This window comes from Penicillium subrubescens (assembly GCF_028828155.1).
Source record: "Penicillium subrubescens strain IBT 31985 chromosome Unknown utg000002l_segment0_segment0, whole genome shotgun sequence".
Classification (NCBI taxonomy): domain Eukaryota; kingdom Fungi; phylum Ascomycota; class Eurotiomycetes; order Eurotiales; family Aspergillaceae; genus Penicillium; species Penicillium subrubescens.
The window spans coordinates 7444921-7471581 of NW_026643152.1; the positions used below are offsets into that span (position 1 = coordinate 7444921).

Genomic DNA, 26661 nt, shown 5'->3' on the forward strand with positions numbered 1-26661 from the left:
AAAGATGCCTTCACGCGGGGCAACAGCCGAGGCACCCACCATACCCTCATATCCACTTCCATCTGTGAAGAATAAGACCGTCGGGGTTCGGTCTAGTGCGGCTTGCTGGAACAGAGATTCTATCTCAATCTTGTCATACGAGGCTCGCGCAGCCTCTGCATTCTTGTCGATGACGCATAGGATCCGTGCCTCCCATAGCGCTAGAACGAGCGCTTTACGTGATTCCCACACGCTTCCTTTAGGGTCCAAAATGCTATCTTTCTTCCATCTAAGGGCTTCGAGAGGGCTCCATCCACCTTTCTTACGCTCCTGTGAGGATCAGGGGGCACAGCGAAGGGAGTCTGGCTAGGCCCACGCGGCTCCTGTTTGGATTCGTATTGCCGTTTCCTGGATGATTTGGTCCATAAGTAGGTGTATTGGTGTGATGAAGAGCTCCACGTTGAGTACTGCCGCACTAGTGGATTTGAAGGCACCGCTGATAAGAATCGCCGCACGTCGTTAAACTTTGGTAAATTCGTTAACCGTACGTTTCATCTCCCATACAGGCAATGATCTAGCCGCAGGGCAGTACCATACAGATATTCCGTAGAGCATCTGTAGCACCACTACTGCTTAGTAGACCTTTCGCATTGCCGCCAGTGAGGCACCCCAAACCGATCCTGTCATCGCCCGGAGGGCTTCCAGGCTACCGTTGGCCTTGTCGAGTAACTTTCGGCGGTATATATCGAAATCGAGGTGTTTATCGAGCCAAACCCCTAGGTATTTAGCAGACTGTGTCGGTTGTATTGATAGTTCGTCGTACTAGACAGGCATCTAGTCGTTACCCTCGGGGTGCTGTGTCGCGTAGTCGAAGATGTCGGATCCAATATAGGTTGTATTGTTAGCCGCCGGCCCCTAGGCTGTCTCGTTCTCATTCAGGTTGGTGAAATAAATTAATTCGAACTTATCGGGTGCGAATCTTGCTGCATAGCGTCTGGCCCATCGATTCGCCTTACCGAGTATTTTCTCCAGTGTTATAGTGTTGTTGTAGTATAACTCCGACTCCACTAGGACAGCCACGTCGTCTACCCAGCCAAAGCCAGCAGACTATACAATACCTGTTCTGAGGCCGCACGCGGTAATCAGAGGGGTATTGAATAGTAAGAACAGGATTGGCGAGATTAGCGATCCTTGTGGGATACCGGTGGGCGTAGGGAAGCTGTCCGAGAGATATCCTGGTAGCTTAATGCGTGTGCTTCTATTGCGAAGGAACGATGCAATCCATAGCGCGAACTGGCCTAGCCGGAGCTGCTTGATGTTATTTAGTAGCCGTTCGTGTGAGACGTTATCATAGGCACCCGCTACGTCGAGTAGTAGCATCGACACCTTCTTGCCTCGCCCCCATGCGCGGTGCACGCGGTCGAGGATCAAATGGATCGCATGATCTACTGATATCCCCTTTCGGCCGCCGAGGTGGGTTTTTGGCAGTAACCCGTACTCTTCAACGGCCCATACGATACGCATAGCGATGATAGATTCGAGGATCTTGCCAAGGGTGTTCAACAGGGCAACTAGCCGGTACGACTTCGGCTGCCGAAAATCGCGTGGGCCGCCCTTGCGAAGCGTCACCGTAATAGAGGCCTGGAAGTGACGAGGATTGTAGCCCGTTCGCATACACGCATCGAAGATAGCCGTCAAAACTGCCACGAAGTCGTGGCAGTTATCTGCCAGTATCTTCCACACGCGGTTAGGGATACCATCCTCGCCAGGCGCTTTATCAGGCGGCGCACGCTTGATCGCGTCGATGACCTCTTGTTGTGACATTGCTGGGAAGGTAAGTTGATTCGGAAGGTGAGACGAGTCTATATCAGAGAGATCAGCAGCCGGCGGCGAGGGAAAGAAGACCTGCCGAAGCAGGTCAACCTTCTGTTGACTTGTCACCGCCGGTGTATTTCCCTCTTGCGAATGCAGCGTAGGAATGTTGCTGCTTGTCGCCTGATCTCTCATTCGGGCCCATTTCGACACTTTCCAAAGGCCGCGGGGGCCTTTATCAACCGTGTCTCGCACCCACTGGCGAAAGCCCTGTTTCAACGCTTTTCCAATCACCCTTCCCTTTGCGTTCCTCACTGTTTTGTATTCACCCCAGTCTTCCTCGCTGTGTGTGCTCATGTACTGCCGGTATTGCCTGCGCGACGCCGAGATTGCTTCTGTGCATTCAGGTGTCCAGCCCTGGCGAGCCCACACTGATGGTTTCGCCCAAGGTGTTGATGCTTGGGCCGCCTGCTGTACGATATCCAGGAGATGATCGACAGCGTAGTCGATCTCGTGCGGCTTGGGTTCTTTCGGTAGCTGCATCGCGCTAATGTTGGCTAAAGCGAAGGTAAGGAACTTCTCTATGTCCATTGCTTTCCAGTTCCGCCGTTTGACGGGATCTGCTGCTTCTGGCACGTTGATTTCGAGCAAGGTGAGTATTGGAAGGTGATCTGAGTCAGTGTGAACGCTATAGTCGACCTCGCATGCTATCATCTGCTCGCGCAGGGAGTATGAAGCCAGAACAAGGTCAATCGTAGACTGCGAGCCAGCCTGGTTGCGTGTAACGCTACCAGGTGCTAACCAGTTGTCTAGCCCTGCAGCGTCCATCAAATCCAAGAGATCCTCCGCCTTTGCATCACGTGGGGCATCTTCGCCGCCCCAGGCCGGGTGATGCAGGTTGAAATCCCCTAGCACAAGGTAGGAAACCCCCTTCTGTTCACGGATAGGCGGTAGCTTATCCTGCAGTAGGCCGAGGGCTGCTCCCTGCTGCTGATCGTTGTATATGTTGACGATTCGAAGCTCTCCGGACGACTCGGTTTTAATGCGAATCTCCTGGCAGTCACGGGAGTGAGCAAGGTAAGTGTGTTCACCGATCTTCTTCGAAATAAACATGCACACCCTCGCCCTGCCACCTGTGTCGTCGGCCGCGGGATATAGTATCTCGTGCGTCTGTTTCAACGGGTGGTGGGTGTTGTCTTGGAAGGGATTCTCCCAGGGCTCCTGGATAGCGATGATATCGGCGCTGATGACCTCCTCTTCACGCAGGAATTGCGCCATGACCACATCCTTCGATCTGTGGACGTTGTATTGATATATTTTGAGCTCGCGGCTTATTGATTCCCTCGGTATGTGTTGTTGACAGATGTGATAATTCATTGACGGCTGGATGTGGGAGATTTCCTGTTGTGTAATATTCTGCGCCTCCCAGCCGACCTGATGTTAAGAGAGAGGTCCTCGCTGTGAGGCTGTTTCCTCTTCTGCAACCTTTCCGGTGATGGTTGAAAATCCTCGTCGCTTTCGCCGCTCCGGTGGCCCGACGAACCGGTGAGGGCTCTCTGAGCTTCAAGCTGACGTTCCAGATCTCTCATGTTGACCTCATCTAGCTCGGAGCTAAGTTCTGATTCGATCCGTTCCTGGCTCGCCGTTTCCGCTAGTTCCGTCCTGCGTGCTGACTTGTTGCTAGCGTCGCTGCTGCTAGTCTTCCTTTCGGCGATATTCCTAGCTCTGGCCTCGCGTGCCTTAGCAGTGCGGGCCCTAGCCCTTTCCGCTCTCGACTGGGCGCTGCTAGTAGCCTGGGAGGCTTCTGGTTGGAAGTTGATCGTATCGGTTGGTAGTGGGGCGAAGGTGCTTCCTGCAGAGAATTGAAACGCGCTCGGTTCGGTCGAAAATTGGAATGTCGGTTGGTCGAGGACGATCGGTTGCTTCTGGGAGCGGCCCTCTATCGGTGAGGCTTTATCCTCGCTAGTCTCCATCGGCTGAGGCTTGGGCCTCTGTGCCTTTCGTGGTCTCCCTCTCTTCCTACCGGATGACGCTGTTGTCACCGATTTATCGCTCTCGTTGGTTGCATACTGACTAGCCTGAAGGCCAGTGTCTGTTCTGCTTGCTGGTGTAGGGCCGGTGCCCTCGCCCCCGTTGCTAGGCCGTGCGGCCGGCGCGAGACCGCTACTCTCAACGCCGCTGGTGAGCTCCTCGCTCGATGAATCCCTCGGTGTTCCCCAAGAGCTGGCGGAGGAGGAATGTAGTGTAGCCGGCGGTTAGTCGATACTGTACGGAGCCGGAACATAGTGATATCTTCCACGGTATTTCGACAGCTCCGCAACTCGCTCAACCTCTCGCTGACGCGTTTCACACTCCTTGCTCCACGCAGCATGTGCACCATCGCAATTAGCGCACTTGTTCTCCTGTGTATCCTTCGAAGGGCAATCCCGAGACTGATGGCCTTCCGCACAGTATACACACTTAGCGGTGTTGGCACAGGTGGTTCCTATGTGGCCATATTGTTAACAGTTAAAACACTGCCGCACACGAGCTGATCGGTCGTAAACCTTAGCCGTCAAATTATCACAATCCCAGAGGACCCCCTTATCAATCGCCACATTCGCCGGTACTGGAGAGGTAAACTCAACGACTAGTGAGCCACTCTTCTTTGACGGGATGCGTAGCCAGCTGACTTTCGCGATATCAGCCTTATCCCCCCAGTACTGCACGTTGCTCGCTAACAGATCCTTGATCACTCTCTCCTGCGGTATCTCCTCCGACGCCCTGTTGATCCCGAGCGAGCGTACATTGACGTCGTCTACAATGATTCCCCATGTCGGTATGTGGACGAACGCCGTTTTACAGAGGCCCTTCGCCCATTTTTCTCGGTGGATTCGCATGATCTCGGCTTCCTTCGCATCGCACACGGTGAATCGGAGATCGCCTGATTTCAGCTGGCGCGATGCGAGGATCTTCACCGATGCGAGGGCCGGCGTATCTGTGGTTCTGGCCGCCTTTGCCCGGGCCTGGTTCGCACGCTTGGTGAGCTCGGCGCTCGTCAGACGGCGGAATGCGCTGATCTGCGAGCGATCGCCCAGACACACCACGACCTCGCGGTCACGTGCTACCTCCGCCGGGCGCGTTGGGGAGCTGCTCGATGAGCTGTGGGAGGATTGAAAGTGCGCTGGCGCTGGCGCGCGCGCAGCTACCTCGGCGAATGATCGAATCGTCTGTCTAGCTGGAGGCTCGACAGCCGCTTTGACGGCCGTAGTGATCTCCTGCTTGAGGTCTCTGCGCAGTGCTTCGAGCTCCTGCTGCCAGTCGGTCAGGGGCGTCGACAGGAGGTCCTTCGTCAGGTCTTCCACCTGGCGGAGGAAGTTGACGACCTTTGGAGCTGGTCTAGTTGCATTCTGACCCCTTCCAATCTCTTTCAGAAGGTCGTGTGCAGCGTGGTTGGCGTTCAATACGCGCTCTCTGTTCGATGGCAGATTTTTCAATGGGCCTCCGGAAGCCCCTGGCGGGACCGGCCCAACGCCCTTTGACGCGCGCAACATCGCAATATCGGTCGAGGAAGCTCGAGACCGATATCAAAATGTAGCGCAGGGAGTTAGATTGAATTTGCCGTTTACGAGAAGTTGCCAACTGGCGTGGTTCCTGAGATATTTCAAAAGTTCAATTCGGCGCTGAAGTTGTTGTTTTTCACCACTACAAGATGGCCGCTGTCAATGCAAACCCGCCTGCGCAATATTTTACCTCGCTCTCCCGCAACTATGGTCGTCAGACCGGTAACTCAACTCGCGCAATATTTGCTTCGATTTTAGGGCGCATTTCCCCGTCTATCGCCTCGTCCTCAGCGATTCACGACAATGCAGGTGGTGTCGGGACTGCCACTTCGGTCATTCTCGAAGATCTCGCCCCCACGTCTCCAGATGACATCCCAGAGGTTCTGATTACCGACAATAACCCTGGTATGATTGCCGCAGCGAAAGAGGCCTTCAGAGATATAAGTTCCAGAATCACTGCGACCGAGGCAGATTCTCAGGATTTGAGCAACATCTCTGATGCGGTGTTCACCCATTCCATTGTAAATTTCTCGGTATTTCTCTTTTCCGATGCGCTTCAAGCACTTCGCGAGATCCATCGCACCCTCCAGCCCCATGGGGTCGCAGTGCTTCTAACATGGAAGCGATTTGGATTTGGCTCAACTGTCCACGTTGCGCAGAGTCTTGTTCGTCCTGATCTGCCGCCGATGCCAATCCCTGGTTCCCACTTCATGCACGAAGGTGTGTTGCGTGATTTCGTGATCAAGGCCGGATTCAACGAAGAAAAGGTGCAAGTGCATCACGATGAAACTATAAGGAAAGATGAAGACCTTGAAGGAATGAGAGACTTCATGCTGGGGGATATCTCGAAGATGGCGACAAAAGACTGGACTGATGAAGAGAAAGGTAGATGGCCCTCAGCTGTTGATGAAGCCATCCAAAAAGAAGTTGAACAATATGGCGGGATTCAATTTGAAGCCTGGACCGTCATTGCACACAAGTAGGAAAGAAAAGTCTGGACTCGCTCAATTTCATGGAATCAAGTTGCAGGATTGCGTATCTAACAATTGGAATGTGCTCTTCTTTCATAATGTGGCAACTTTAACACCCGTCTGTTCATGGAATTTGCTTTTCGGCCTTTGATTATATTCCAACATGGGATCGCGGTTCTATAACTAGTCAAGACGCCAATTAGCAAGGCAGCATTGATTGTATCGAATAAATATTGTCAACAATCTCTTTTTGCTATTCCGTTACAGGAAGGCAAGTCGAGTCAAGCTCAGGTTTGTTATTGGCTAAACATATCAAGCCCTCATTGGGGGACTTTCGACGCCAATTTAATCACTATTAGCACTTGAGATCTTCGTAAGCTGCAATCCTTCAAAAGTGGAAGCGACCAAGCTGACAGCCCAGCATACCCAAATCCAGCAAGCCAAAAAATGCAAGAGTATGCACCCATAACTCACCATCACACAGCTGACCAATGGTATAGCGCCATTCGACCGCACCAACTGCCCTCACAAACTAGCTGCAAACACCCCGGAAAAGCAAACAGATCGGACAAATAAAAATTCTCCATTAAGCCATCCGAGGTTTTTCGGGGCTTGGAGGTTCGTGGCTACCTGCATGATGATGGGTAGCTACCCGCTGGTGCGTGCAGCTGGAAGCCTGAAGTGTTCCTCGTTTAAGATGGCTATTCCCTCGACATTTTTGTAGCGATTTTTGGAAGCTTGACTTGAGCTTCTCTCATAAATTGCCCCAGGGATTCAACGTCAATTATGGGTTTAAAACAGCCTTTTTCATTTTGGCTTCGGCAACAGCGACCATGGCTGTTATCACTGCGATCGTCGCAGGGTTTCATTGTTGCGACAGTGTCTTTGTCAATGTTCACTGTGAGTTCTGAATGATCTCGTAGTGGAAAATGACATCTGACTTAATTTATATCCAACAGGATCTATTCCTATATGCAATGGTATGACCCCTCCACGAGATGAATTGACTCCATCTGACACTATCAAGATTGTTCCAGTGATGCCCACGACCCTAGTATCCCGGGCAAATGTCAAACAAGAAGACCGTATGTCCAACTCCCTCTCCAACAATTATACCCTACCGACTAAGTTGAATCATTCAGTGGAATACTGGAACAGCGTTCTCCTCATCACCATGGCCGGATCAGCGCTAATCTGGAGCCCTACCTTCGGATACTTGGTTGACGTTTCTGGGACGCGCCAGGTCCCGTACCTATTCGGACTCACGCTTCTCTTTGCCTCGATGACTATATTTACAGCCGCGCATTCAGTGCCATGGTACATGGCCGCCCGCGCCCTTCAAGGTGCCGCAACCGCTATGGTAACCGTGGCAGGTCTAGCGATCGTGACTGATGCCGTGGACAAGCGCAAACTTGGACAGATGATCGGCTATGTTGGTACGGCGATGACATTGGGTTTTGTGTCTGGGCCACTTTTGGGAGGAATTGTTTTTGAGATTGGAGGGTTTTATGCTGTTTGTGGAATGGCATTTATGATCATCACTCTTGATTTGCTTCTACGACTGGCTGTTGTTGAAAAGAGAGTTGCGGCGAAATGGTTGACTGAGACTGAGAGAGCGTTCATCGCCGAGTCGAACAATAGCAGCGAACTACCATATGGAACAGAAGTTCATGGTAATGGAACAATTAAGGTCATCAAGCAGGATGGGACATTCGCTCTTTTCAATCTACTGAAACAGCGGCGAATCCTTATCAGCTTATGGGCTATCATCGTCAGCAATGTGGTAGTATCCGCATTTGATGCTGTGAGATACACTAACCAGACCACAAATTGATGCTTGCTAATTTAATCTAGACTCTTACCATCTTCGTTCAGAAGTTGTTCCACTGGGACGTCCTTGGAGCAGGTCTGATCTTCCTGCCAGGAGCCTCTGCAGCTATCTTCCAGCCTTTCTTCGGTAGGTTCAATTTAAACACTCTTTAATCACTTGAACACAATAAAAATGCTGACCATTATTTTCTATCTAGGATACCTCTCCGACCGCCTCGGCTCCAGAATAATCGCATTCACCGGCTTCACCCTCCTATCCATCCCCCTAATATCCCTCCGCCTCGTCAACCAAAACACCGCTCTCCACATAACAATCCTCTGCATCATCCTAGGCAGCGTCGGATTATGCGTTGACCTAAGCGAACCCGCCCTTATGGTTGAAATCCAGCGAGTCCTGGATGACATGGAGACCAAGGATCCTGGCGTTTTTGGCGAGAAGGGTGCTATCGCACAGGCCTTTAGTCTGCACAGTATGGCACATTTTGGGGGACTGGCATTAGGGCCGATTGTAGGGGGGTTTTGTCTCGTTTCATTTTGGGTGGGATGCGATGACGCTTGCTCTTGGGATACTTGCGTTGGTTACGGCTGTGCCTATGCTTTGGCTAAGTGGCGCGAAGGGGGAGGAGGGTAGTGGAGATGCTGAGAGACGGCCTTTGCTTGCAGATTAGCTTTAGTTTTAGATTGTAGCCTTTTTTATTTAGTTTATGCGAAGGAGAGATAATGTATGGTCTGCGTCGCGCTGAAAATTGGGGACTATCAAGTGCGAGGCACCACATCGCGAACTACTATCACGCTCAGCATCACGGAATCCCATCGAGGTAAACTGATTGGCCCCTCAATCCCTCTATTCAAACAAACTGATCCGAGACTCGCCTAGCCATCATGCAAATCGGCCCGATGGCTATTAAGTACCTGGGATCTATTGGAGCAAACATGCCACCACAATCAGCCCTCCAGCCAGCCACCACCTGCGTCGGCACTACGGGCCGCTTTTGTCACGCTGCATGTCAGCCAGTGCCTGGCATGCCAGTGGTTGCTTTCAGTCTTACGACTGGCATTTTCATAGCTCAGAGACATGGCTATTTTTGCATGAAGTTGCCTGCGATCCGTAAGACTGTCCACACTAATCTGCGGCCCCACATAGTCAAGAATGGTTCGCACTATCAATCAATCAATCAATCAACACTCTATTAACCTGTTGCAGCCTAACTAGTGGCGTAATGGCTATGCAGGCGCTCCCTCCGGCGGAAGCAAGAGTGATCCGAACGCCAGACCCGCGCATAAAACAGTAAATACAAAGGAAAACGGCGTCATGCCATATAAATCAGCCCAAAAACAGCCCAAAAACAGTACCGAAACGCCCTCCAAGCCCTCAATCCCACGATATATCTCTCAATCCGCCCTCACATTCGTCTGCTGCTTCCTCTGCATCCCCATCCCTGCTTTCCCTCTCCGGTGTCCGCATCATCCTCCTGCTTCGTTCTCGATTGGTGGCGTTCGTTGTTGATGTTGGATGTATTCTTCCACGACCTCTCGGTCGGCCGTGGTTTTGGCGTTCCTCCTACCCAGCGTCTTCACCCCCTGTGCCGTTACCAGATCATCCTGGTAGATCGTTTTCGTTGCCTCCATTCGGCGGCTCTGGCTCGACTTCGACGTGCCGGAACTGCCCCAAGAGGCCTGTTTGTAACATGAATTCGGCCACGTAGCGGGTGGCCTGCGAGTGCGATACAATTGCATCGTAATCCGTCGAATCCCCAAGATCGGTCATCCGGATCTTGTCAAGGAAGGTCTGCCTCAAATCAGCGTACAACGGGCACTGCATTAAGATATGTCTCGGGGTTTGAGACCCTTCTCCGCAGTAACACTCATCTGATTCGACCGCCTTGATTTTGAATAAGAAATGGTTCAGTGCAATGCGCATCGATCGCATCTGAATCAAGATCGAAGTGTAAGGCTTCGACAGGGAATCGAATAGCCGAAGCACCTTCTTGTCTGGAACCTTCATCAATCGCTGATTTGGCTTGCCAGTTCGCTCTTTTGCCCACTCTTGTGCCCATCTCTCTTTAATACGCCGCCGCACTCGACGCTTTGCGGTCGCTGCTAGAAGGACGCGACCGCTGGGGGATCCACTGCCCGCCGAATCACCGGCGTGAGGTTGATCCGACCCGTGCCCCACCGCACCTCCGGTTGCCGCTAACTTTGCTTCAACGTCGGCAGTCTCGTTGCCAGGAACGCCCACGTGTGCGGGGATCCAACGGATCTCGACGGGAATCTGGTCGAACGTAGGCGTTTGCTGCAGCGATCGAAGGGCCCGAACGTGGTTGTAAATAGAAGTAAGCACGAACTAGCCCGACGATCGCTTTGGGTTTTGCACCGCCTGGATAGCGGCCTGGCAGTCAGAGAAAATCACTGTCTTCGTGGGTCTTCGGCCTTCTGGCCGGTTGGAGAGGTTGGCAATAGCCATTTCAATGCCGTTGAGCTCGGCAACGTACACTGTGGATTCCTCACTGGTTCCAAGATATCGCCGTTGGAAGACGCCCTCACGCGGGGCAACGGCTAAAGCGCCGACCTGGCCTTCATACCCACTTCCATCTGTGAAGAATAAGACCGTCGGGGTTCGGTCTAGTGCGGCTTACTAGAGAGATTCTTTCTCGATTTTATCATACAAGGCCCGCGCAGCCTCTGCGTCGTGCTCGATGATGCATAGGATCCGTGCCTCCCATAGCGCTAGGACGAACGCTTTGCGTGATTCCCACCCGCTTCCTTTGGGGTCCAAAATACCATCTTTCTTCCATCTGAGGGCTTCGAGAGGGCTCTATCCGCCTTTCTTACGCTCCTGTAAGGATCGGGGGGCACAGCAAAGGGAGTCTGGCTGAGCCCATACGGCTCCTGTTTGGATTCGTATTGCCGTTTCCTGGATGATTTGGTCCATAAGTAGGTGCATTGGTGTGATAAAGAGCTCCACATTAAGTGCTGCTGCACTGGTGGATTTGAAGGCACCGCTGATGAGAATCGCCGCACGTCGTTGAACTTTGGTAAATTCGCTGATCGTACGCTTCATCTCCCACGCGGGCAAAGATCTGGCCGCAGGGCAATACTATACAGACACACCGTAGAGCATCTGCGGCACCACCACTGCCTAGTAGACCTTGCGCATTGCCGACAGTGAGGCTCCCCACACTAATCCTGTCATCGCCCGGAGGGCTTCAAGGCTTCCGTTAGCCTTATCGAGTAACTTTCGGCGGTGTGTGTCGAAATCGAGGTGTTTGTCGAGCCAAACCCCTAGGTACTTGGCAGACTGTGTCGGTTGTATTGATAATTCGTTGTACTGGACGGGCATCTAGTCGTTACCCTCGGGGTGCTATATCGCGTAGTCGAAGATGTCGGATCCAATATGGGTTGTATTGTTAGCCGCCGGCCCCTGGGCTGTCTCGTTCTCATTCAGGTTAGTGAAGTGAATTAATTCGAACTTATCGGGTGCGAATCTTGCTGCATAGCGTCTGGCCCATCGATTCGCCTTACCGAGTATTTTCTCCAGTGTTATAGTGTTGTTGTAGTATAACTCCGACTCGACTAGGACAGCCACGTCGTCTACCCAGCCAAAGCCAGCAGACTGTGCAATACCTGTTCTGAGGCCGCACGCGGTAATCAGAGGGGCATTGAATAGTAAGAACAGGATTGGCGAGATTGGCGATCCTTATAGGATACCGGTGGGCGTGGGGAAGCTGTCCGAGAGATATCCTAGTAGCTTAATGCGTGTGCTTCTATTGCGAAGGAACGATGCAATCCATAGCGCGAACTAGCCTAGCCGGAGCTGCTTGATGTTATTTAGTAGCCGTTCGTGTGAGACGTTATCATAGGCACCCGCTACGTCGAGTAGTAGCATCGACACCTTCTTACCTCGCCCCTATACGCGGTGCACGCGGTCGAGAATCAACTGGATCGCATAATCTACTAATATCCCCTTTCGGCCGCCGAGGTGGGTTTTTGGCAGTAACCCGTACTCTTCAACGGCCCATACGATGCGCGTGGCGGTAATAGATTCAAGGATCTTGCCAAGGGTGTTCAGTAGGGCAACTGGCCTGTACGACTTCGGCTGCCGAAAATCGCGTGGGCCGCCCTTGCGAAGCGTCACCGTGATAGAGGCCTGGAAGTGACGAGGATTGTAGCCCGTTCGCATACACGCATCGAAGATAGCCGTCAAAACTGCCACGAAGTCGTGGCAGTTATCTGCCAGTATCTTCCACACGCGGTTAGGGATACCATCCTCGCCAGGCGCTTTATCAGGTGGCGCACGCTTGATCGCATCGGTAACCTCTTGCTGTGAGATCGCTAGGAAGGTGAGTTGATTCGGAGGTAAGGTTGATTCGATATCCGAGAGGTCGGCTTGCGGGGGCTGTAGGAAGAAGACTCGACGGAGCAGGTCGACCTTCTGCTGGTTCGTTTCTGCTAGGCCTTCCTGTGCGTGTAAGGCAGGGATATTGCTGCTAGTTGACTGATCCCTTATTCGGGCCCATTTTGACACTTTCCAAAGGCCACGGGGGCCTTTATCAATCGTATCACGCACCCACTGGCGGAAGCCCTGCTTCATCGCCTTCCCGATCACCCTGCCCTTCGCGTTTCTCACTAACTTATATTCATCCCAGTCTTCCTCGCTGTGCGTTCGCATATAATGCCGATATTGCCTGCGTGACGCCCCGATTGCCTCTGTGCACTCGGGGGTCCAGCCTTGGCGGGCCCACGCTGACGGCTTTGCCCAGGGTGTTGATGCCTGGGCGGCCTGTTGAATGATATCGAGAAGGTGGTCGACAGCACGATCAATATCATGAGGGGATATTGTTTGACGCATCCAGCCTTTGTTCTGGAGGTTCGCTGACACGAGGGCAAGGAATTTCTCCACGTCTATGGCCTTCCAATTCCTCCGTTTGACAGGGTCTGCGGCCGGTGGCACGTTGATTTCAAGCAAGGTGAGTATTGGAAGGTGATCGGAATCAGCGTGTACGCTATCATCAACCTCGCACGCTATCATCTGCTCTCGCATCGAGTATGACGCCAGAACGAGGTCGATCGTTGATTGATGGCCTGCTTGGTCGCGTGTGACAGTGCCGGGTGTTAACCAGTTGTCTAGACCGGCTGTCTCCATAAGATCTAGAAGATCCTCCGCCCTCACATCGCGTGGTGCATCATCGCCGCCCCAGGCTGGATGATGTAGGTTGAAATCGCCAAGAACTAGGTAAGAAACCCCCTTTTGCTCGCGTGTGGGTGGTAGCGTCTCCTGTAGCAGGCGGAGAGCTGCTCCTTGCTGCTGATCGTTGTAGACGTTGACGATTCGGAGCTCCCCGGATGGCTCGGTCTTGATACGGATCTCCTAGCAGTCTCGAGAGTGTGCCAAGTGAGTGTGTTCGCCCATCTTCTTCGAAATAAACATGCACACCCTCGCCCTGCCGCCCATTTCGGCAGCCGCCGGATACAATAGCTCATGCGTCTGTTTCAGCGGGTGGTGGGTGTTGTCCTGGAAGGGATTTTCCCAGGGCTCCTGGATAGCGATGATATCGGCGCTGATGACCTCCTCTTCACGCAGGAATTGCGCCATGACCACGTCCTTCGACCTGTGTACGTTATACTGGTATATCTTGAGCTCGCGGCTCGTCGGTTTCCTCAGTATGTGTTGGCGGTGGTCGTGGTAATTCATTGGCGGTTCGATCTAGAAGATTTCCTGCTGTGCACCCTGCGTCTTCCGCCGGCGCGAATATTGAGAGATAGATTCTCACTGTGAGGCTGCTTGCGCTTCCTATCCCCTGCCCGCGCTGGCGGTGACGATGGCTGGTAGTCTTGATCGTTTTTGTGAGTTTCTAGCTGGCGTTCAAGGTCTCGCATGTTGACCTCATCTAGCTCGGAGCTAAGTTCTGATTCGATCCGTTCCTGGCTCGCTGTTTCCGCTAGTTCCGTTATGCGTGCTGACTTATTGCTAGTGTCACTGCTGCTAGTCTTTCTTTCGGCGATATTCCTAGCTCTGGCCTCGCGTGCCTTAGCAGTGCGGGCCCTAGCCCTTTCCGCTCTCGACTGGGTGCTGCTGCTGGTAGCCTGGGAGCCTTCTGGTTGGAAGTTGATCGTATCGGTTGGTGGTGGGGCGAAGGTGCTTCCTGCAGAGAATTGAAACGCGCTCGGTTCGGTCGAAAATTGGAATGTCGGTTGATCTTCCCTTGTCGGTTGGTCGAGGACGATCGGTTGCTTCTAGGAGCGGCCCTCTATCGGTGAGGCTTTATCCTCGCTAGTCTCCATCGGCTGAGGCTTGGACCTCTGTGCCTTTCGTGGTCTCCCTCTCTTCCTACCGGATGACGCTGTTGTCACCGATTTATCGCTCTCGTTAGTTGTATGCTGGCTAGTCTGCATGCTAGTCCTAGTTCTTTTTGTGGTAGGGCCGGTGCCCTTGCCCCTGTTGCTAGGGCGTGCGGCCGGCGTGAGACCGCTACTCTCGACGCCGCTGGTGAGCTCCTCGCTCGATGAATCCCTCGGTGTTCCCCACGAGCTGGCAGACGAGGAATGCAAGGACGGCTGCAGTTAGTCGATACTGTATAGGGCCGGGATATGATGATATCTTCCACGGTACTTCGATAGTTCCCTCACACGCTCTACCTCTCGCTGACGAGCCTTACACTCTGTGCTCTAAGCAGCGTGTGCGCCCCCGCAATTGGCACACTTGTTCTCCGACGTATCTTTGCGAGGGCAATCCCGAGACTGATAGCCCTCGGCGCAGTACACGCATTTGACGGTGTTAGCACAGGTGGTTCCTATATGTCTATATTGTTGACAGTTAAAGCACTGCCGCACACGAGCTAATCGGTCGTAGACCTTAACCGCCAAGTTATCACAGTCCCAGAGGACCCCCTTATCAATCGCCACGTTCGCTGGTACTAGAGAAGTGAATTCGATAACTAGTGAGCCACTCTTCCCGGACGGAATACGCAGCTAGCTGACTTTCGCGATATCGGCCTTATCTCCCTAGGACTGCACGTTGTTCGCCAAGAGGTCCTTGATGACTCTCTCCTGTGGTATCTCCTCCGAGGCCTTATTAATACCGAGCGATCTCACATTGATATCGTGTACGATATCACCCCAGGTCGGTATTCGGACGAACGCTGTTTTGCAGAGACCCTTCGCCTATTTCTCTCGATAGATTCGTATAATCTCGGCTTCCTTCGTATCGCACACGGTGAATCGGAGATCGCCTGATTTCAGCTGGCGCGATGCGAGGATCTTCACCGATGCGAGGGCCGGCGTATCTGTGGTTCTGGCCGCCTTCGCCCGGGCCTGGTTCGTACGCTTGGTGAGCTCGGCGCTCGTTAGACGGCGGAATACGCTGATCTGCGAGCGATCGCCAAGACACACTACGACCTCGCGGTCACGTGCTACCTCCGCCGGGCGCGTTGGGGAGCTGCTCGATGAGCTGTGGGAGGATTGAAAGTGCGCTAGCGCTGGCGCGCGCGCAGCTACCTCGGCGAATGATCGAATCGTCTGTCTAGCTGGAGGCTCGACAGCCGCTTTGACGGCAGTAGTGATCTCCTGCTTGAGGTCTCTGCGTAGAGCCTCGAGCTCCTGCTGCCAATCCGTCAATGGCGTCGACAGGAGGTCCTTCGTCAGATCTTCCACCTGCCGGAGGAAGTTGACGACCTTTGCGGCTGGTCTAGTTGCATTCTGACCCCTTCCAAGCTCTTTCAGAAGGTCGTGTGCAGCGTGGTTGGCGTTCAATACGCGCTCTCTGTTCGATGGCAGATTTTTCAATGGGCCTCCGGAAGCCCCTGGCGGGACCGGCCCAACGCCCTTTGACGCGCGCAACATCGCAATATCGGTCGAGGAAGCTCGAGACCGGTATCAAACGATAGCGCAGGGAGTTAAATTGAATTTGCCGTTTACGAGAAGTTGCCAACTGGCGTGGTTCCTGAGATATTTCAAAAATTCAATTCGGCGCTTAAGTTGTTGTTTTCAATGGTTCGCACTATGTATGTATTTAACCTTACTTGGGAGCTTAAAACTATGGAAACGTCACTTTTGGAAGATCGACTCTATCACTGTAGATTGTTCAACGTAGACTGAGAGTAAATCAGATGAAATTATACTCCCAAAGCACCTCGCAATCCAGCTAAGTTGCAAATAGGTCAAAATACAGAAAGAAATATAGAAGTATATGAAGATGTAAGGAGAGAAAAGAGACCGCAGTGTATCAAGTGTCGAGTCTCCAACCAAAATGATGAATGGAAAGAGTGACAATGGCAAGGAACAAGTAAGGGATATCAATCATAAAGAAACATCAAGGAAACCATAAGCTCGAAGGCAAGGCAAAGAAGTGGGCAAAAGTATAGAAGAAAATTGGAAACAAATCAATGAAAGTGTGAGGCACTTCAATCACCTCAATCTCAGATCCAAATTATGTTTTTTCGGTTCCAGTCATCTGCACATCCTCCTGTGGCGCTGACTGGGTAACAATGGGTTCTTTGATATCCGCGCCGTACATCTGGGCGTCTGGCGGGGAAGGAAGGTGGTTTTGTTTCTCCGCATCCGGTGCGGCTTTGTTGTCGGGGCGCTTGCGTCCTAAGCGTTCACACCAGTGCTCTGCACTGACGAGGGTGTCGTTGACGACACCGCTGACCTGGCCCAGGATATCCAGACCTTCGTTGGCAAGGACCAGGATACGGTGGGCACCAACAGTCGCGTCCGAGGAAGCGGCGGGCGAGTCGGGGGGCGGCTGAGATGTGCTTGCCATCTGGAACCGGTGGGGAAGGGAGGTGAGGTGTCGGCGGACAAGGTGTCGCGCATTCTCTGGCAAGGCACCTCCGGCGTACTTGGACACGACGTCGACAACCTGCTTCAATGTTGAGAGGACGTCGGCCCTGACTGCTTGAATGCGCTGGGTCAAGAGGGAAGCGCTTTCTGCACTTTCTGCGCGGTCCCCGCTCTCCAGATCATCTTGCGATTGTTTCTTGTGGTTCTCCCATTCCGTCATAGCATTCTGAAGCGCTACAATGGCTCGACCTAGACGTCCATTCGCCCAGCGAAGCCATGTTAAACAGTACTGCAAACTGCGCAGGGATTCCTCGCTCATTGCAACTCCCAACCCCGACGTTGAGATAACAAGTCGACTCTGCCATGTCGGCGGGTTCTGTCGACCCGGTTTTTCTTCATAGCGAGGTGATCGCATCTCGTCGTATGGCGGCAGAGTCTCCGCCATAGACAGATCCGAGGAACTGCGAGTGCGCGCAGGTGTCATCGTGTTCTCCGGTGATACTTTTTCGTCGTCCACTGTCTGCGGCGCAGCTTCACCGCTCACCTTACGACGCTTACTGGAGGGCTTCGACTCGGACCCAGATTCTCGCCTTTGCAATGCCCAGCGCAGACCACTCTCAACACCTGTCTTACGACCGACTGTTCCAACAGTATTTGCGACTGGTGAACCAATATTGCGCTCGATGAACTCAGCTCCAGACTTGAAGCGGGCCGAATACGACTTGGACGTGGTATATGCGGAAACAGATCCGTTGATAGCGGAAGAGATTAACGGGTGAGAAGAGGTGAGTAGCGACAGGAGCGGCTCTGGCTGCGGCGGGTCTGGCGATGTCGCTGGCAGTGTCTGTCGCGATGCTCGTGGGGATTGACCAAAATCTGGAGGATGAAGGATTAGCCGAGATGTCTTGTCTAGCGCCGAGGCTATTCCAGTGCCCGCAGCGACGGCAGCTACGGCATCGCAGCTCTCTAGCATTTATCGCCAAGTCGCAGAAACTGAGGATAGGCGGTGACCATACCAGACCGAAGACCTTCCAGGGCTTGAGCAGCCTCGAGGTCATCCATAGAAATCACGCTAGTGGCTCGACGAGAACGATCGTCTGCAGTATTAGTATCGAGATCCATCACGGCGGGATGGGCATTATGTAGGGCCGATGGGTGTGGTGGATGTAGTGGAGGAGGAGCAGCAGCAGCAGCAGCAGTTGCTCCAGTGGTGGTGACCAGATAAGTAGAGGAAGCGGGCGGTTTATTCAGATTGGAGGCAGCCGGTGAGTCTGTGGCGATGGGGCCAGAAGGTTTGTCGGCCTCCATGGCGGAGTCGCGGGTGTTTTTCCGGACTTCAGCCAGTGTACCAGAGTACCAGTTACCAGTTATCCAGTGATTGTCGTAGTTCAGTGCCAAACTGCCCAATCTGCGAAGCGAAAGCGGCTGCGGATTGCGCTTTCACGTGAAAGAGCCACGATTAGGTAATCAGTGGCACCATCACATGTCGTCCCAACAAAAATGAACAAACTTCAACCCAGGCCGAATGCTGCTCGTTTCATTCGATCTATCGCCGCTTCTCCGACTCTTTCGGTGGTTTGAATTACAAGTATTGGATGTATCCTCAGACTAAGAGTGCCTTTTCCCCGCCTCACTGATTCTGATCCCGCCTATCCCTACTCGTCCGAGTATGCCGGACGTCGCCGCACTGCATTCTGCATACATACGATACAGGAACAAGGCTATTCCCCAGTCTGGGGTCTTATGCATGATTTTCCCCTCCTGATACCCCGTACCTGGGTATGCTTCATATCATTATGATTTGGTTGAATAACTATCTCTTTTTCCGTGGAGAATAAAATAATGAAGAAGATCGCATCTGAATATTCCCCACGGCGGTTAGACCACGGACGAGTCTGCCCCGTTGCGTCACATGCCAGTGAAATAGGATGGGTTATCCGACGGAACAATAATAACTGGAACTATCAGTAGTTTTATTACAGTAGAGAAGAACTATCTGCCGGACTCCATTCCCGAGAATTATCTACCTCCCTATTCAAGATAGATATTCACCAAAAGGGCCTGAAATCTATTACTCCGTACAGTATTAAGTACCAGTACTCCGTATACCCAACCAACCTCAATACTACTGCCAAGCGGGAACACCCCCAGATCGGGATTCGCATTCGTAAACCTGTCAGCATTTCAACGCAGCTCTATATACGTATCCGATAGGCGCTGTGTACGCCACACGTTGGGGTGACAGTGATCCATTGCCTCAAGAGCGTGACTATCACAGAGTACGGACGCTAGGTTCATTCGACAGCCTCTCCCGACCGGCATGTGAAGTGGGGGTTTCGCATTTAGCAATGAGCAGTGACCTTTTAGGGCCTAGTTGCTGGTCTGTTCCACAGCTATTCCTTTTTTCGATGGAGGTACTTGCCGAGTATCGCGCAGGGATAGGATTCATTATTGTAGAGACCTCTTATCGGGGTAAGCTATTGGAGTAGGGGAATTAGTAGTATGTTACCTATTATTATCGTCCATTTAGCCAAAAGAGGGCTTTAGTCTTTCTCAACATGAGACTCTGTCCCTACTGCCATCATTGGTGGATCAATACGATCATATGCGGTTCCAAGGTTTATGACTTATGTCTCGTTCGCTTCAACCTTCAGGCACATGCGATACTCGATATTCGCCACGATGCCGATCCCAAATCCTCCGCAGATCAATGGCTAGGGCTGAGATGCTAACCTTTCAAATGAGGGAGGTACTAACTGGCACAACCTATTTCCAGTATCTTCCATTCATGTGCATCGCTTCCACTATGTTTCTATTTGCTCGTCGATAGCACAAGCCACCACTCAACATCCCTACTACCGTCAGGCCCAACCGCAAAAAGAACACAAAAATAGTGCATGGGTATCATTTACAGGCATAAGCCATTGACAAAAGACAAACACTAATCTTCACATCATCACTAATCACTCCACCGACATCCCATCATCTAATTCATCGTAGTATTTCGCATCCTGGCTCATCAACACTGCTTCCAGAATAGCGTCCTCGCCTTCATACTGAGTATCCTCGGCCTCGGCATTATGCACAAGTAATTCACCCGCCACAAGGCGAGATGCCATCTTCTGATTAACCCGCAAACAGGCCATAATTTCATTGGAAATAGTCCGTGATGGAACCGTAGACGCCTTCAATTGACACAATGCATCCCCAAAAGCGTGGAACGGGAAGAACGAGTTTCGGTGTCTTCGGTACGCACATGAAGCAAGGAGACAACGCCATTCATAGGGGCTGTTGCGCCATGTATGCGTGAGAGGATGAGATCCTACTTCTGGGGGAGATAGTGCCCGCGCGCTCTCAGCGATTTGTCGAATTCGAATGGAATAGGGTAACTCGTTGCTTTTCATAGTAATCCAATCTTTGTGCAGCTTTTCGATGGTTTGGCTGACTTGACCCAGAACAAGGCTGAGATCGCCGCCGGAGTCGTGGTCTATTTTTGCCGCTTCCGATGCCACGATCCACGGACGAACGAGATCGTCGTCGACCCGATCACGAGATTCGGTTTCGGGGAATCGGTCCGCGAGTTCGGCGAGGATTTTGTATCGCTCTTTTGAGACCACTGAGAACTTGAGGTAATCGATGATGTTGTTCAACTTGGGCTTTTTGTCTGGATCTCGGTACGCTGGAGGTGACCGTCCGCATGGGCTGATCTTCTTGCGGAATGTCTGCCAGGCTTGCTCCGAGAGATGGACGCCGCCCTTCCGGCCGTCGACCAGATGACTGAGCAGGCATGCAAGCTCTTTAGCCTGCGGACAATCGAGTGATTGGTGATAAGTAATTCTCTCATGCTCAACGGTACATCGACCAAGATTCGACACAGTAAGGTTAAACTCGAAGGCACTTTGCAAAAACTCCTCGGTAGAATGCACCTGGGACATAGGAATCGAGTACTTGGTGAGACCAAAATGATCAAACGGGAACGTATCCGTAGGCATACTAGAATTGCGGAAACTCTGCACAATCTTCGGATCCCAGCAGACCCACGGCGTGTCACCGTCGTAGTCACCGCCAGAAAGCATATCAGCCAGAGGTTGGTCTCCTTTCGTCGGAAAGACAATCACATCTTTGAAATGGCGAAGCTCGCTCTTCCAGACTGCCCGGCGACGCTGGATATCGGACGGAACATGAGCCGGAAGTCGGCCGACGAGAACATCCATACCCTCTAACAGGTTATCTTCAAACTGTTCATCGGGGTTCTTCCAATTCTTGGAGAATCCAAAATGGATTTCATCTGGCTCGAGGACTTCGTATGGATCAGCAATGCAGAATGCATACGTCGAAAGCGGTACCTGGATATGAAGGTCTTCCGTATAGCGATCAAGAAGATCACTCAGGAAATAGCTGATTCGCTTGCGAAGAGGGTGGAACGTCCGTGGAGCAAATCCTGCCTCACATAAGTGCATAATGAACTCAGTATCATTAGCTACCCACTGATCTAACTGTCGGGCCTTGCTGGCTCCGTTTTCACCAGAAGGCCTGAGTTCCTGAAGCAAAGCCCGACAAGCAACATTGCTATTGAGATCAAGTACATTCGCAAGTCTTTCAAATGGATCTCGAATGCTCTTTCGAGTCAGCTCGGCAACGTAATTTCGACAATTGCTGCCATGTGCGAGAATAGTCAGAAGCTGAATGTTCAGATCGACGGGATTCAATGGTTTAGACCACTTGACGACCTCGAAAGTCAATTGCTCAGAATCAAACGGTTCACTCCAATCTTGGGGGTGAGGGTGAATCTTCAATTGGGTATCAGAAATTTGGATCCAGACATCATTGCCAGCGCCTTCGCCAAAGCTGCGAAGAGAAGACTCGTGTCTGTCTACCATCCAAAGACCCTTTGCGCCCGCAATGCGGCCCTGAAAGGCGCTGGGGGTGGCGCCGGTGATACCCAGCTTGGCGCAGATGGCATTTGCCATGCCGCGGGACATCAATGCACAACCATCATTCATTTGAAGTTTTCGCGAGGGGTCATCCCTCAAGCGGACAACCTGGTGCGGTCTAAGTGTCACAGAAGCAAATGTTTTGGACAGACCCAGGGAGATACGTTGGAACAGTTTACAGTTGCTCTGGCCACCATTTTCTGCAGAAGACATGTGCCACTCAAGCAAATCATCCACGCTCATCGGAGTATGCATATTACTCTTCTGATGCGGAGGTGCAATGGGGACCATCTGAAGGGGATTGTGATTATAATCGACGCCATCCACAGCGAAAAAGTCGATACGGAAATGAGGATCCTTCCTCTCCTTGCCCTTGGATTTTCCCTGCTCCACAAAAAACGGTCGCCATGTTCTTCCCAGACACTTGTGATCATGGCGCGTCAGCCAGTAAGCAATACTCTCTCGAAGAACGCTTGGGTGATCAAGGAATTGCAGATACTTGGGCGGCCGAGCTGGGGCTGGTATGGTAAGTGTCATGAATCTATCCGACCCAAATCTGCGATGAAATCGACATGTCTTGTCTGTCTTTAAGGGACCGAAATTCAATTTCAGAATACCGGGTTCGGATTCAGTACACCACTCAAGATTGCCTGACATGATGACTACCTCGGAAGCTCTCTCTATCTTGAAATCGTCCACGGCCGAATCCCAAGCTTTGGCTGGTGATCGCTCTGGGACTGGCCGTGCACAGCGCTGTGTATGACTGAGTGTAATCCATTCCCAAAAGGAATCCTGGCTTGCAAATGGAGCTTTGTCCCCCTTCAGCATGTTCTTGAGAGGAACATTCCATGATCGTCCAACCCGCTCCAATTCGTAGCGAAAACGCAGAGGAATCTTCTCGCTGAGCGTTTGCTCAAACGAGAACGGCCCGTGTCGAAGGAGATTATCGACTATTTTATCCCGTATGGCGCCCTTTTCGTCCGGCTCTTCCACGTCAGTCATGGTTTGATCTTCCATGCTCGCATCCAGGGTTCGCTCCATCCAGCCTACCACGGAATCCGTGTAGCTTGTCTGCGTGGCTAGTGGTTCCGTAATATCCGTGTCAAAAGACCGATTCAACCGAGATGTAAACACCGATGATACCGAGGTCGTGGTCATAAAACTTGTATTCATTGCGTCCCCAGCGGATGGCACTGCATCGTAACGCTTGATAGGGTCCCTGCGGGGCGCAGGCTGGGATGCAGTCAACCTCTCAACAAAGCTGGAGGGTGGTCTCATCCTCTCCGACCTCCAATTCGGGGTAACAAAGTCAGGAACAGAGTCATTCGCTCCATCCTGAATTGCCAATTCGAGCTTTGCCAAGTCAAGTCCGGGCGATTGAACAGGCCAGGCATGTTTCGTGGGTGAATTTGGCGCAGTATGGAATTCATCGTCCTCTTCCTCCGCTTCAAACAAGGGTCGCTTCTTGGGTGAACCGGACTGAGCGGACTGATCCGTAGAACTTTCAGAGACGCGCTTTGCTCTCAACGTTCCACCATCTGCTTCCCAGATCTCATCTTCCACCAGTTTCTGCAAGTATTCGAGTCGTTTGTTTCTCTCCTGGTCACTCAATATCGTAGGGTCTTCGCTGCGCTTGCGTCTATTCCTGGTCGCGTGGACGGTGGCTGCACGAGGCAGATTTTGTGCGTCCACCCATTCGCCGAATCCATGGATCAAACGATCGAGACCAGGCCTGCGCTGGTAGTACAGTCTTTTAATCCCCTTGTAGACCCTCCAGCGCAGCGAAATATGAGTTTCAAGAGCTGACGGAGAAGAAATCTTCGGATTGGGGATTTCTAGGCCATACAGACGATTCAAATTGTCGATAAATGGGCCAACATTCTGACGGGCATGCTGTGGAGTGATAGGCATCTTCACGGTCGGGCGAGCGGAATACCGAAGGGACCCAGAGTCAAGGTCAGGTCAAACCTTAGCACTCTAAATCTCAAGAATCATAGTGCGAGTATGCAATAAGGAGAAACATCCCAGTCGAAAAGCAACTCGGTCTCCGCGCTGGATCCATTATCAGTCCCAATTTGCGTCGCAAACAAAGCCAGCGCGGGGTGTAAACAAACCACACCAAACTGAACTTCTCTGGGGGCCCTGCGCCTTCCCAATTTAGGGGGCGTACAATCGTGTCCGGAAATGCAGAGCGAATAGTTCCGACTGCAGAAAAAGCAAATATGACAGCCACTGCGTGCTGTGTCAATTTCCCCGCCCGCAGGGGCACAGGGCTGGTCAAAGATATCGAAATTGATAGCAGTGACACTGAGCATGGCTGCACTGCCCGTGGGACGGGGTTGCTTAGCGCCCGCAGACCCACTGGGCTGCAAGTTGATCACTGGCGAATGCGGGCGACTGAGGGGCACAAACAATGATCAATGAAATAAGGGAATGAGATACAGTATGTGGGAAGAGCTAGAATAATTCAAGAGGCTCTTCAATTGGGGCTAATAATTATCCACGGACTGGACATTGAACGGTAACAAATGGAATCAGTGCTGGAGACATGTACATAAACGAGTCCCAACTCTAAGCAATGTACCCCAAATACCTCCTCTTCCAGCAAAGTTCTTACGACGTAATCACCGATCCACTATCAGGTGTCTTATCAGACCAGAAATCAGCATCCCTGGGATCAATATGCTTGCTTTTCTGAATGATCTTATGCCCAAAATATAAACTGATGTAGGCGGGAACTCCAACAAACGCAGCCATGAATTTGGCAGGATCGACCGCAATCTTCGAGCCCTGGACGTAAAGAGAGCTGAAGACCATAGTCCAAGAGATGAACACACAGAGTACCAGGGCCAGCCAAGTTCCGGGAAGCCCAAAACGTGCTTTGAATGCCAGCATGTCGTCAGAGATACCTTGTGCCTTGCGTGCTCGCACGAAGCAAATGTGAGTGACGAGGATGGATATCCAAGTCAAAAGGCCGAGCATTGTAACAAGGTTCAACAAGTAACCAAATACCATCTTTGAGTCTTGCGACACGTTCAGGTAGGCCAAGGTGGCCATGCATGTGGACGCCGCCAGGGCGTAGACAGGGACTCCGTTGCTGTTCACCTTCGACAGGAACTTGGGCGCTCGGTTTCTGAGGGCTAAGTCGGACAGCGCTTTTGTAGCTAGAAATAGATCATATGTTGCAATGGACAGAATGAAGAATAATATACACACGTTTAACAGGTGAGGCAGAACCGCGATCCCAGCCTCCATCAATGCTGCCACAAACGGAGAGATAGCTTTTTTCTTCGCCGTGGAGCCCGGATGAAAGGCCGACCTGAGCGAGTCGTACGGTATGGTCATACCGAGAAGAGTGATGCCGAGAAGGTGAAAAACCATGATTCGATAGAAGGTATGCTTGATGGCACGATTCATAGCCTTGGGCACATTTGGTGACCGAGCCAGGACACCAGATCTTTCACTGCCAATATACGCAAAGGTAGCGGAGGACATGGCCCCACAGGTAGCGAAAAGAGCTTCCGGCATGTGTTCTTTAGACATTGCGAAGGCGCCTGGGTTTTGCCAGTATCGAAATCCCTTTGCGTCATGATCTGGCCCGCCTCCGAGCGCGAGCACAAGAGACACGATCATGAGACCGCTCATAACGAGAAGTTTGACCGTCGAAACGTAGTACTCAATCTGACTTGGCAGACTGTGGCGGATATAGTTGAGAGCGGTGATGATGATGATGAATACGGTGATCCATACTCCGGGGTTGATACGTTCATGGTCGAGCCATAGGTCTACCACAAGGGCAGCGGCTGTCAACTGATTCGGGGTGATCATGGCATACTTAAGCCAGTATCTGGTTGAAAACCTGTCAGCAGCCCCCATGAGTACTGACACCTGCGGGTTGTACTCACATCCATCCAAGTGTGAAGCCCAGCGCCGGATCACAGAAGCGAAGCGCCTGGTCCGCCACCGTGGATGGCTTCGGCAGCCATCCAGCGACTTCTCCCAATGCCGACAGGACAAGGAAGACCGTGAATCCGACGAGGGTGTATGATATCATCATGGCCGCCGGCTATACACTGTTGGGTCAAATCCAGATTCAATGGGAGGGAAAGTTCACACTCACGCCACCCCTAGGTCCAGAGTCAGCATACTGGTATACGACAGCAATGGAGAAGAACGCACAAGCTCAAACTTCTCCCACTACCGACCATCAATCCGGTGCCGATGGCTGACCCGACACCTGTCGATCAAACTTAGCGGAACACTTGTGTGAAACAAACTGACTGGAGACGAACTGATGAGTCCTGCTTTTCGTGGTGACAAAGCTCCATAAATATCCGTGAACCCTGTTGCGACCCCCTTGGTCTTCTCCGACGGAGTTTCTGGGGGCGCCGTCGAACGTGGGCTCGTGACAGGCTCTTGGGAATTGTTTGAGGAACGGTTTCGACGCCGAGGGTGCTGTGAGTTCTCCATTCTGAGGAACTATCGAGCATGGGATAACAATTATGTCGAGAGCAAGTATGTCGAGAGATGGATCGTCCTAGAAGGGTTAGAAGACCGCGCCGTTGCGGCAGCCGTTGGCAGTGGAAACGGAAAGAGCGAGTGCGTGGAAGGTACCAGCCCAAAGGCACCAAAGCGGAAGCGTAGGTAAGTCAAGAATCTTCATAAATAAGTTTTTCTTTCTTTCTTCTATATGCAAGGACAATCCGCTCCGTAGAGGCGAATCAAAACTCAAAAGTGCGTATGAAACAGTGCAACCCAAAAAGCACAAAAACAAAAACCCGTTGAATGCCAGCAACTCTTATCATAGCCACG

At 52.1% G+C, this 26661-nt stretch overlaps 5 protein-coding genes across 5 annotated transcripts; 2 read left to right on the forward strand and 3 right to left on the reverse strand.

The window, feature by feature from the left end:
• Positions 1-5482: 5482 nt before the first annotated feature.
• On the forward strand, positions 5483-6316 carry N7473_004022 (class I SAM-dependent methyltransferase; the record flags this gene model as incomplete). The annotated part of the gene is made up of 1 exon (XM_057149962.1): positions 5483-6316. The coding sequence occupies one exon, from the start codon at positions 5483-5485 to the stop codon at positions 6314-6316; it is 834 nt and encodes a 277-aa protein (XP_057013616.1).
• An 879-nt stretch (positions 6317-7195) lies between these two features.
• Positions 7196-8765, forward strand: N7473_004023 (MFS transporter; the record flags this gene model as incomplete). Its single annotated transcript, XM_057149963.1, has 6 exons — positions 7196-7204; positions 7264-7284; positions 7332-7389; positions 7447-8108; positions 8159-8261; positions 8332-8765. The coding sequence occupies 6 exons, from the start codon at positions 7196-7198 to the stop codon at positions 8763-8765; spliced, it is 1287 nt and encodes a 428-aa protein (XP_057013617.1).
• Positions 8766-16175: 7410 nt separating this feature from the next.
• On the reverse strand, positions 16176-18312 carry N7473_004024 (putative clock controled protein (Ccg-8)). Its single transcript, XM_057149964.1, has 2 exons — positions 17932-18312; positions 16176-17791 (listed from the first exon to the last, which is right to left on the reverse strand). Exons 1-2 carry the CDS (start codon positions 18221-18223, stop codon positions 16560-16562), a joined length of 1524 nt encoding a protein of 507 aa, XP_057013618.1. The 5' UTR covers positions 18224-18312; the 3' UTR covers positions 16176-16559.
• Positions 18313-19878: 1566 nt separating this feature from the next.
• Positions 19879-23760, reverse strand: N7473_004025 (RNA dependent RNA polymerase; the record flags this gene model as incomplete). Its single annotated transcript, XM_057149965.1, has 1 exon — positions 19879-23760. The coding sequence occupies one exon, from the start codon at positions 23758-23760 to the stop codon at positions 19879-19881; it is 3882 nt and encodes a 1293-aa protein (XP_057013619.1).
• A 702-nt stretch (positions 23761-24462) lies between these two features.
• N7473_004026 (putative amino acid permease) lies at positions 24463-26319 on the reverse strand (the record flags this gene model as incomplete). The annotated part of the gene is made up of 5 exons (XM_057149966.1): positions 24463-25696; positions 25755-25915; positions 25970-25976; positions 26029-26086; positions 26142-26319. The coding sequence occupies 5 exons, from the start codon at positions 26317-26319 to the stop codon at positions 24463-24465; spliced, it is 1638 nt and encodes a 545-aa protein (XP_057013620.1).
• Positions 26320-26661: the final 342 nt, after the last annotated feature.

Bases quoted from the DNA above. Each gene is read 5' to 3' on its own strand.
- N7473_004024 (XM_057149964.1), bottom strand. From the start codon at position 18,223: ATGGAGGCCGACAAACCTTCTGGCCCCATCGCCACAGACTCACCGGCT. The intron at 17,792-17,931 runs GTATGGTCACCG...TTCATCCTCCAG, and splicing joins CCTGGAAGGTCTTCGGTCTG to ATTTTGGTCAATCCCCACGA.